General features: G+C 34.6%; 1 protein-coding gene across 4 annotated transcripts in view; it reads left to right on the top strand.

The window, feature by feature from the left end:
• The first annotated feature begins 3,008 nt into the window (after positions 1-3,008).
• The window catches only part of LOC123528921 (intraflagellar transport protein 122 homolog), a 40,664-nt gene continuing 31,458 nt past the window's right edge, over positions 3,009-12,214 (top strand). For 2 of the 4 annotated variants that reach the window (XM_053521497.1, XM_053521495.1), the window contains exons 1-5: positions 3,009-3,121; positions 9,356-9,464; positions 9,922-10,043; positions 10,701-10,777; positions 11,739-11,810. In XM_053521497.1, the coding sequence (XP_053377472.1) occupies positions 3,063-3,121; positions 9,356-9,464; positions 9,922-10,043; positions 10,701-10,777; positions 11,739-11,810 (439 nt within the window). In that variant the 5' untranslated portion in view covers positions 3,009-3,062. The remainder of the gene's footprint in view (positions 3,122-9,355; positions 9,465-9,921; positions 10,044-10,700; positions 10,778-11,738; positions 11,811-12,214) is intronic. The other 2 variants (XM_053521498.1, XM_053521496.1) reach the window with 1 other exon arrangement.

Raw genomic sequence — 12,214 nt, 5'->3', positions numbered from 1 at the left:
AGGATATGTAGCTGTCTTTTAACAGCTGACGCACAAGTAGATACTATACTGTTATTCAACAAATCACATTTTATATACTAGTGACCCGGGAGTTTCATTATATTCAAAGGGGAATATGTAACATTTGGCAACATTTCATATTAGAAAGAGCTTAATAAAACATACTGCCAATAAAATTATGAAAATCAGACCACAAATGAAAAATGATGTAACCATTTAAATACTATCCATGTATTGAAACGGCAGCCATTTTGGGCTCAGTGATGTATATCTTTAACTTACTTTTCACATTTGATTGCATTTAACACAGTATTACCAGAAATATCTTATTTGGTAATGCCTATGTATATAAGGAACGACGACATCACTGTGCCCAAAATGGCTAACTTTTCATTAAATTGAAAATATTTTTAGGTCAATTAGTTTCATAATTGTTTGCCACTTTTCTATGTTTTATCAAGCTCTTTCTAAAAAGATATATTGTCAAATGTCCCATATTCCCCTTGAAAAATAATTTAGAGCTCTTTGTTTATAAATATTAACAGAAAGAGTGAAACGACCAAGCTCTCCAAGAACAGCGCCATTGGAAGTCTAAGGACGAAGCCCTAAAAGGATTTTACAGAACCTTAGATGAATTTTGTCGGTTTACGTGTAATCATATATCACCTATACTTCAGAACCACACAAAATTATTGGAGTTACAAGAAAATGAAGCAAAGACTTTTGTGTTTCAGTGTCCATCTTAATTAGACTTAATACAGAAAACAAGTTATTATATATGCTATGACAGCCTGGTCATTTAGAAAATTGTATAAAAAAACACTTACGCCTATACAGAGCAATTATTGGCAAACTGCTTCTTAATGGTGCGTTCTTCATGATTCCCCAAAAATTAAGTAAGAACCCGGTTCTTATTTCGTAATTTTTAACTGACAGGTTTAATTGGGAAGGTCATGATAAGACCACAATCAAGCGTAATTCAAACTCAGCTTACCTCTGAAGACACAAATCTGTTTGACAACAGCAATTTCATGGTTAATTAGGAAGGACAGATTTCTTCACCCCCACATATTTGCCAATAAGTAGGAAATCATTTTGATAACCGGGCAACCTCTTACCTATACAAAGAATCTACTGTTCTAATATGTTTTCTATTACAATTCATGCATAATTATGTTTAGATTTTCTCTTTTCAAAAATACAAATTTTAACTTTATTAACAATTGTTTTCAATCCCTATTCAAAGAGATAATTGAGTTGGAATTGAAGACCATCAGGATTGGTAGTAAATAATGTAATACTATCAGCAAATAGCAACATATAAATAGAAAACAAGTTTATATCGTCATCTGAACGTTGTTAGAAATCAAAAATTCTATTTATACAATTATTATTATTGCATCTAACGATACACTAATTGTATGTATTTTATCATTTACATTATGTATCTTGCTTGACTAGGTTACTTTTAGGCCCGTAGGGCCGGGTGCTTGCTTTCACGTCTTGAAATCTAATGTTTTTTAATATGTATAATACACATGCCACAATAATAAAATATTTACTTTCTTACTTAATTATTTCATTCACAAAGAGGATATAAGGTAGAGGAGAGAGTGGCTCCCCTTGTTTCACGTGGGCGAGATATTAGAATAATATGAATATAACATTGTATGTACGTCTTTTAAACAAGATTTAACCTTTGATAAATGGCTTTAATCATCTTAAATATTTAACAACATATTCCAGTCTGTTTTAGTTTTATCCACAAAGCTTCATGTATAATTGTATTTTTAACAACACTTTTTGAAAAATTGCATGAAGAAGGAAGATACAATCTGTGATACTACGTTTTTCTTCAAACCCGTATTGCTCAACGTTTAACACATTCTCATTTTTACGAGATTTATTGACACGATTATGTAAGGTAAGAGAAAAAAAACCATTAGCAAAGCATTTAGAAGAGTTATATCCCTCTATAATTAGAAGCATCAGAATGGTCTCCTTTAAATGCTTTAAAGTACTGAAATTGAGGTTTCAATATTTGTTTGTTTATATGAAATAAAGAAGGAACTGAATAAGTATAGTGTAACCTTGAAAGCCTTCTTAAGAAATATAGCAATAATTTCTAACACTTATCTTAAAATTTTCTAATTTCGTTGTTGTCGTACGAGGTCAGTCCCTTTAGGCTACAGAAAATGCACGATTATAAAATATTTTCAGTGATGTTTTCCATGATATTTACAGTTTCTTACAATCAATTAAAACTTAGCATTAAATGTCTTAATTGAAGTTTACTTCCTCGTTTCTCCTTCTTCTTCTTCCAATTAGGTACATAACCGCCCTCTGGCGTGTCGTCGTACGTGTTATTTACATGGGTGAAACAAGAACGTCCTGTGCTAGTTAAAACATCTATTTTACTGTGCTGTTAAAAACGGTACGGTCATCTATCGGAGCTGGACAGCTGCCTGCAACCTGGACCTGAAGATGTCTAGGGAGGGATAGTGCTGTCGACAACTGCCTGTGGTAGAGTGTTCCAGAGACGTATTCCATTGGGGAAGAAGGAGAACTGGTATGTCAGTGTTCTGGTGAATGGTAACAGGAACTTCTGGGAATGGCCTCGCAGTGTAGTGGCTGGAGTGAGGTGTGTCTTTGGGATGTCCACTAGCTGATTTACTATGCGGTACATCATGACTGTCATGGACTGCGCTCACCTTTCTAGTAGTGTATGCCACTGCAGTTTCTGAAGCATCTCTGTCACGCTACTTGATCTGTGGTAGTCTGCTTTGCTTGGATATTGTTCTGGTTATTTATATATTATTACTTCTTTAATCGTATTTATGATAATAAAAAAAATAAACTATTTTAATTAAAATTTAGCAGCATTTCGAAAAGCATTTTACTTTTAATTGATTATGTTGTTTTGCACGTTTTAATAATCCCGCAGTTGACCCTGTAAAATTTAGTGGTTATCAACCTGTAAAAATAAAATTATTGAACCTTACCATTACTATCCCTAAATCTATTGCGCATGCGCACTATTGCATTCCAAAGCTTCATTGGAGATGAGAGCAGTTCCAACTTGGGTGGACAAAGTCCACGACAGAGACAAGCAAGAGCAATGGTAAATATATTTGTTATGGCGATACAGTAATATCTGTACGGTATTTAGTATTGAATGTTTTAATATTGACAGAGTTTACTGATTGACATACGAGTATCGGACCTGTGAGTGTGACGAAAAAATTATGACCAGTCTGATAAAACCCAGGTGTATTCATAATGAAAAAAACATAGTGAAATATGCGCCCCCTTCATATGATATGTACGATCTACTGAAGGCTGGAATCTCTGGCCGGAATCCAGAGATTCGAGCCTGCGCGCAGTGATTCATTTTGAAATCTGAAGATACGAGTCCATGGGACTCACATATTTTGAAACAATGAGTCCCAGCCAGTGAGTAATGAGTCAAAAAGGGACTCAATATAAAAATTATATATCATGAAACAGCAAGTCCCAAATTTGAACTGTTTGCTTTTTCACATCCTGTACATTGTATATTGGTTGACTGATTAATTGTTTTAATAGGTTTTACATCCTATATATCTGCACCAGAACTGAACATAACAGGATGAGGAGAAAAAAAAACTGTTAAAAGTTGTATTTTGAAAGTTTCTGTTCTTTGCAGCTTTGTTCATACCGTTCATTTTTATGTTGTCAGTACAGATTGTTCAGTACATAAAATCTTCACTTTCGTCATAGTGTAACCACGAATAAAGAGTGAGCCATTTAGAAACAAATTTTCTTTTTTTCTTATCTTGATTTTCCGACGTGCTCGCAGCCGCTGCTTCATTTTCTATTGAAATGCTCACTTCTTCAGTACCCGACGATTCACTCAAAGTTAGACCAAAAAAAAAACGGAAAGTTTTTGCTGTTTGGGATCTAACTTCTGCTGTTTTTTTCAACGGCATCGTCAGATTGTTAAAATATTTTGGCCGAAATATCCGGGTACTTTGGAAACAATACTCCCAAACATAAAATAAATGACTGTCACCGATTGGTTAAAAAAATCACTACTGTCCAATCAGAATATGCTTTACAAATCGAACGGTGATAAGGTAGTTTTGACGCATGAAAATTATCCACGACATCCGTTCTACTTTTTAAACCATTAGAGGAAGTAAAAGAAGGTACACATTATGTCAGTGAAATTGTTTGCGTCCCGCGGCTGCACACATTTCAAATTAACGCGTCCCCGGTGAAAAATATGCGTCTTTGACGCAGGACGCGCGGCAAAATGAATCACTGGCGCGCAGTGGGTTCACTTCCCAGGCTGTTGTGAAATAAATCCACCAGAAAATTGCACAAACTACTGTTACGGAAATATTGTAGTTTGCCGTAAACTTATGAAGCTAAAATTGTCATTTTTATATTTCCTTTTCGATAATCTGATTCAGCTCTACAAAAGTTTAAGCATCTATTTCATTTTCAAAATTCCTCAGCCTCATGTTTATTCAGACATATATCCCCACTTCCTGTATCTTCGTGCCTTCCTATATCTTCGTGCCTCTGTCATTTACACGCGCTGGCACATGCAAAAGTTCTGACGTCACTAAATTGTGTTAACATAATAAACACATGGTATTTCGTAAACAAAGAATGCAAAATGCATAAAAAACATGTAGTTTGCCTTTAATCCACATTAATTAAATATATATCATTAAAAATGTGTAGCTGCTTACAAAGAAACCAAGTACAATGCAATTATTTTTAAAATATCCAAATTTTCATTTCAAGAAACTTGTGACAGTTTCATTACAAGGTCATTGCCAATTCTCCTAACCTAATTTCATCGAAGGGGAAATTTTCCATGCTTGAATGACATAAGCGACCCAAATAACACAAGTGGCACGATGATATAGGAAAATGGCACTCATGACTTAGGTTACACACATGATGGAAACATCTTGAGATTTCACAATTACTGTTTAGGATATCCAAACAAAAAAGTTTGCATGATAAAGATAAAAAGCTTATCTTCAATATCATATATACATTTTTAGCTCATCTGATTTTTTGAAAAAAAATGATGAGTTATTGTCATCACTTGAGCGGTTGTCGGCGTCGGCGTCGGCGTTGCCTGGTTAAGTTTTATGTTTAGGTCAGCTTTTCTCTTAAACTATCAAAGCTATTGCTTTGAAACTTGGAATACTTGTTCACCATCATAAGCTGACCCTGTATAGCAAGAAACATAACTCCATCTTGCTTTTTGCAAGATTTATGGCCCCTTTTGTACTTAGAAAATATCAGATTTCTTGGTTAAGTTTTATGTTTAGGTCAACTTTTATCCTAAACTATCAAAGCTATTCCTTTAAAACTTGCAACACTTGTTCACCATCATAAGCTGACCCTGTACAGCAAGAAACATAACTCCATCCTGCTTTTTGCAAGATTTATGGCCCCTTTTGGACTTAGAAAATATCAGATTTCTTGGTTAAGTTTTATGTTTAGGTCAACTTTTTCTCTTAAACTATCAAAGCTATTGCTTTAAAACTTGCAACTCTTGTTCACCATCATAAGCTGACCCTGTACAGCAAGCAACATAACTCCATCCTGCTTTTTGCAATAATTATTGCCCCTTTTGGACTTAGAAAAATCATTTTCTTGGTTGAATATTATGTTTAAGTCAACTTTTCTCATAAACGATCAAAGCTATTGCTTTAAAACTTGCAACAGTTTTTCACCATCATAAGTGGACACTGTACATCAAGAAACATAACTCTATCCTGCTTTTTGCAAGAGTGATGGCCCTTTTTAGACTTAGAAAATCATGGGTAGGACAATATTTCTATTATACAAAAAAAATCAGATGAGCGTCAGCACCCGCAAGGCGGTGCTCTTGTTGAATATATTTTGCCTATTTTGGGATTTAAATGGGGGAATACATAGGGGGCACGAAAATACAGGAAAAGGGCATAAGTATAGATATTAAACATAAATTTCTGACTTACCACAAATAAGAATATATTCCTATCATCAGGGTTTCGCGAGTAGGCAACTTGAGCGAAATAGTCGCTTTTGAGCTTCAAACTTTGCTCAAATCTAACCTCAAAGCTAAGTGCGAGTCGCCCGATTTTTTGATCCGCACTCTCTAATTACCACTACTTGAACTGTTGACAATTTGCACGATGCCAAAATAAGTGTTGAATACACAAACACACGCCAATAGCATAATTTAAGCTCCGACTACTTCAGGTACTTGCGAGGTTTTCGCGAGAAGTGTGAAGCGAATCAAATTATCCATTACACCAGAGATGATTGTAATAAGCACCGTGGTTACGTCTTTGATGCTTCGCGTTTAATTCTCAACATGTACGAGTGCAAAAATAACAAGAAATGTACACAATTATTTGGTATCTATGGTAAAAGAACCACATGTAAAGTATTAACGACGTAAAATTGACTTCCATCGTTGAACTGATTTGAATATGTATTTCTAGTTTACACAGTTTACTTTCAGTTTTATTTGAGTGAGATACTGTTCACCAAAGTGACTTGGTGTTAATAATAAACACTTTCAATGTAACTAAGATAATGAATGGTCACATCAATGTTTTTTAGCTTGATTTTGAAGAATAGGGGAGCTATCCTACTCACCCCGGCGTCGGCATGAGCGTGAGCGTCACACAAATGTTAAAGTTTGCGTACCACCCCAAATATTTTCAAAGTCCATTGAGATATTGCTTTCATATTTTGCATACTTGTTTACCATCATGACCCCAGTCTGTAAAAAGGAGGAGGCAACTCTATCAACCATTTTGACTGAATTATGGCCCCTTTTCGACTTAGAATAAATGTTACAGTTTGCGTACCTCCCCAAATATTTTTGAAGTCCATTGAGATATTGCTTTCGTATTTTGCATACTTGTTTACCATCATGACCCCAGTCTGTGAAAAGGAGGAGGCAACTCTATCAAGCATTTTGACTGAATTATGGCCCCTTTTCGACTTAGAATAAATGTTAAAGTTTGCGTACCACCCCAAATATTTTCAAAGTCCATTGAGATATTGCATGAAAATTATAGACACCTTTCAAATCACTTAACAGCGTTGAGGTAGTTATAAAAAAAATGATGAAGTCTTCCCACTTCTCCCTATAGTACCTCCACTTCTCCCTAAATCAGCTTGAGGGAGAAGTGACTTCTCCCAAAACATTGAACCTAGCTAGACCCCTGTATCATCCTCTAAGAATCACTATTCACATTTGAAAAATGTCTGTAATGCAAATAGATTTCCCTCTAAATATCTGGTTGTTAGTTACTTATCACACTCATACCAGTTGTGGCTGTGCAGATAATGTTACAAATTAATTGATCTACAATTACCTGCTAGTATCAAATCAATCGCGGCATGATCGCGGGTAGCAGCCAATATCTCGCGAATACTTCCTACAAATAGGTATGTTCGCGGCATGTGGGCAGCATGTTCGCATCTTTTTTACCATTTCGTAAGGGTATCTATCACTATTTCGCATATGTATTTAATTACAAAATGAGACTGACCCCTAGTCTCTAGCCCTTCCCGTTCATAAAATATCAATCAGGAAACGAGTGCCTTCCCAGGGTTCCCGCTGTCGGTCGCCAGTGGCGCCAAATGCTACAAAAACACTACGCGAAGACAATACACAACGTGTCAATATCGATTTACACCTCGGGCATAATTTAAAACTTCACCGAGTCACCAGAGCGTTCCTCCACGCAAGAACGATTATCAGTCAATCTGATTCCCAAATTTAGCCCCGCCTACTTACACGAAAGCAAATGAAACGAAATATTAGCTGCGTGCTTCGTCTAATGCACCACCTTTTTTATGATGCAAAAAACACGAGATAAATTTACAGGTTATTTTAATGACAATCCGATTCGCCGAAGTAACTGAGACCGAGAAAATGCCGGAAATAATGACACATCAAAGCGCGATCAAAAGATACACATATTCTCCAATCGTAAATAGATAAATTTAGCACAAGCGCGTTGTTAAAAATCTACGCGTTGGTAAATTTCAGTCACAGTCGTATGATTTCAATCAAAGAATTTTGAGATTCAAATGAACTAAAGCAGTTCCTTTGGTTCTTTTACGTACCCAACGTAAAGCATTGATACACAGGATTTTAAAAGCTCAACCCCACAGCTTCAAAACAAAGTGCTAATAATACCTGTAGGTGGTATTTTCGCTATACATTAGGATGTATGAAAGGAAATAGAAATTTAGTTATATATATTATGAAACTTAAGCATTTTAAAAAGCTTTTCAAAAGTTATAAAATAATATAAAACAACACTGTTTTTGATAAATGACCTAAATAAATCTTGAAATAAAAAGTTAAAAGAATAAAGAGATAAATATTCATGTTTTAAAAACATCTATTTAGTAAAAATGAGCGTTAAAGGGAGATAATTAAAAATGGCAAACTATATAAAGGGATAATTTTATAGATTGAGCAACTACTTTTGTTTAGAAAATGTTCTTGAAAATGGTCGAGAAGATTAAAAACTATTTTTGATTCAATGTGATATTAGAATAAATATTCATGTTTTAAAAACATCTATTTAGTGAAAATGACCCTTAAAGGGAGATAATTAAAAATGGCAAACTATATAAAGGGATAATTTTATAGATTGAGCAATTACTTTTGTTTAGAAAATGTTCTTGAAAATGGTTGAGATTAAAAACTATTTTTGATTCACTGTGATATTAGGATAGACTGGTTCAAGAGTAAATTTCATGGTTACTGTAAAGAATCAAATGAAAAAGAGATTGAAATAGAAAATGGTGTGTCGCCCATCACAGACTATTGGCTCCAACTTGAGAGCCACTGGCGTAAACTTTTCCTGATTGGCGAATTTGTTGGCGCAAAGTGAAATTGACCCAGAGGAAACCCTGCTTCCTACTGCAATACCCAGGTAGATAAAAATGTGGCACAACGAAACGATGCGAAAACATCGACTAAAATATGGTTGTCAGCCGGGCACGAGTCAAATTCACTTGCCTTTACTAACAAGTATAACTAAATATGTTAATTAAGGTCACTCACAACCGTCGGTAGCATCTGCTACGCGCGATATTTACTTTTTTATTTTTCTATTTTCAATATTTTTTACTCTCATGCATATACTAAATACAACAGATAAAGGGAACCAACCAAATGTTTGAAATTTGCAAATTTAAATCCCTAAAAAATAGCTGTTTTTGGTCAAGACCATAATTGTAATTTCATGCCCATAAAATGAAATCATTTTGCAGTAAATCGTATATCAAAACTGCTCCTTTATTGAAATTTGCTACGTTATATTTTCAGTATTTGGGCCTTATGTTTCAAACCAGATGGGAGTCAGTTGATAGTAGCAGCAGGAAACAGGGTGCTTGTATATGACACTAATGATGGTACACTTATACAGCCACTGAAGGTACTGTCCGATGTTACTTTTGAGTAGTTTAATTTTTTCATAGACATCTTCAGAAAGTCCGTTAATGACATGGGCAATGTTGCATTGCTTTATATGACAGTTAAAAGCATATTTAAGTACCTGTATGAATTTATGTACTCTTTTGGAACCATTTTGTACATAAACTTTAAAGTAATGGCAAAGTGAGTTTGCAATTATGACTTTTTTTAAAACCAAGTTTTACAGCTTAAAATCCAGTGTTTGAAAAGGCTAATTATTATCACAACTAGGAAATGGGTTCAGTGAAAGTCAGTCACTAACTTGCTGCTATTGAGAGTACCTGAGAGAAACTATAGGTAAAGTTATGCAAGCACTAATCCATTATCTTTGCATCAACTTGAATTTATTTTACATGATTTTATATAATTATTAACTAGATAGACATAAAGTTATGCATGCAGTTATTTTATTACTTTAGGGACACAAAGAAGCAGTACACTGTGTTTGTTATGCTAAAGATGGCAAGAGATTTGCTTCTGGATCAGCCGACAAAAGTGTGATTATCTGGACAAGTAAACTTGAAGGCATCCTCAAATACACGTAAATATCATATCTGCAATATATGATCGAGTTGCTTTACTAAGGTGTCTTCTTGGAAGCATTTATGTGGAAAAACATTTGTACTCGTAATTTTCTTATCATTTGATGGATTTTATTAACCTTTACCCTGCTAAATTTTTATAATGGACTGGTCTATCATTCAATTTGGGCAATACCATTTATTATTAGAAGGGGTGTTCACTTAAAATTTACTGACTGAATAGCGAACAGTGCAGGCCATGATTAGCCTGCACGGATGTGCAGGCTAATCTTGGTCTGCACTGGTCGCAAAGGCAGAATAACTCACCGCCAGGAGGCTAAAGGTTAAGATGAAAACAACAGAATACAAACAGAAGTGACCACATCCCAGCATGCCCTGCACATTAAGTCTGTAAAAAAAAGACATTTGTTGTAAAGTGGATTAGAAAAGTATTGAGAACGTCTCGGGGTTATCCCCAGACCCTTTAAGCCAAGCGCTGCGTTCGGCTTAAATATCTTAGCGCCAGGCTATAAAAGTTCAATATATAAATTTTCATGTATACATCTTATCACCTGTAAACGTAACCAGCCGCTAATGACCTGTTTTGATCATGCCCGGTTCACTAAGCAGGAATAGCAGGAGAACAATATTAATATTGTGCTATCTAATATCTACAGGCATAATGATGCTATACAGTGTATGGCCTACAATCCTGTCACACATGCTCTCGCAAGCTGTGCAGTCACCGACTTTGGTAAGTTTATCATACCATTTGTTAGTTATTGTAAAGTAAGAATAGTGTTTCCTTAAGTGGTAAGTTTATCATACCATTTGTTAGTTATTGTAAAGTAAGAATAGTGTTTCCTTAAGTGGTAAGTTTATCATACCATTTGTTAGTTATTGTAAAGTAAGAATAGTGTTTCCTTAAGTGGTAAGTTTATCATACCATTTGTTAGTTATTGTAAAGTAAGAATAGTGTTTCCTTAAGTGGTAAGTTTATTATACCATCTGTTAGTTATTGTAAAGTAAGAATGGTGTTTCCTTAAGCAAATTATAGCTGAACAGCAGACTTTTCAACAGATAAAGAACAAATTTAATTTGAAAAGTTGTAATGAATGAATGCTGTTGAGTATTCCTGAGTAAGTAGAAATTTTTACATAACATTTGGTAAATGTCCATAATCTATAGTTATGATTTAAAGTTATATCATGTTAAGAGAGCCTTTCAGTAAGTCATGTAGATTGTAAAATTGATACGTTTGTTTCTGTTGGTATTGCCCTGCAGTAAAGGATCATAGGCAGAAGTTAATGCATGCCATTACAGAAGTAGTTAGCTGATGCAATGAAGTTTCTGATTCGAAATGGTCTTTCTAGCATGAGTTATGTGCATATTAATTGAAGATTGAATGTACTGGTATACTGACATCAACATGAAATATAAGAATAAGCTGGTATTATTACACATTGAGAAACATTACATATTCTATTTACACACCCAAAAGCTTTGCCGAGACAACCACCTTATTAACAGGTGCATAACATTTGTTTGAAGTATAATTTTGAGTCCTGCTCTGCCTACCTGTAAAGGAGTGGTTAGCTTTAATGGACAGGTTATTGGTACATTTAAATTCTTAGGATACATTCTGGAAGTGATCTGGGAAACTTTTCTCTTGAAATATTTGCGAATCAGAAAAAAACTTGCTTATATTCTGCTAGGATATTGTACAAACTATGATGCCATGTATGATCAGGCATATAACACAAGTCTTGTAAAAGATTTTGTCAGAGGTATCACGTTAATATTTGTTGCTGAATTTGAAGCCTGTCATGTGACCGTTTTCTACTGTTGTTTTTTTTCTATCAGATAATTACTGCATCTAGGTGTATTTTTGTTTCGCAACCATTTATATAGAAAAAAACTAGGGATGGGAACGAATATTCGAATATTCGATAATAGGTCGAATATTCGAATATGAAAATCAAATTCGAATATTCGTAACTTATTTTATTATTTTTTTTCAAAATAAGTATCATTGATTTTGGGTAACTTGAGCATGCTAATTCTACAGAACAGAACCAGGTCATGTTTGTTTTTGCGTATCAAAAGATGTCCAGTTAACAAGAAAATAGCAATGCACAATTGGCAGGGGCCATCGTTACGGATTAACCGTTTGCAACTGGCGTCAGTGTGT

The sequence above is a fragment of the Mercenaria mercenaria genome, chromosome 13, assembly GCF_021730395.1.
Source record: "Mercenaria mercenaria strain notata chromosome 13, MADL_Memer_1, whole genome shotgun sequence".
Lineage (NCBI taxonomy): Eukaryota > Metazoa > Mollusca > Bivalvia > Venerida > Veneridae > Mercenaria > Mercenaria mercenaria.
This window is presented reverse-complemented; position numbering and strand designations above follow the sequence as displayed.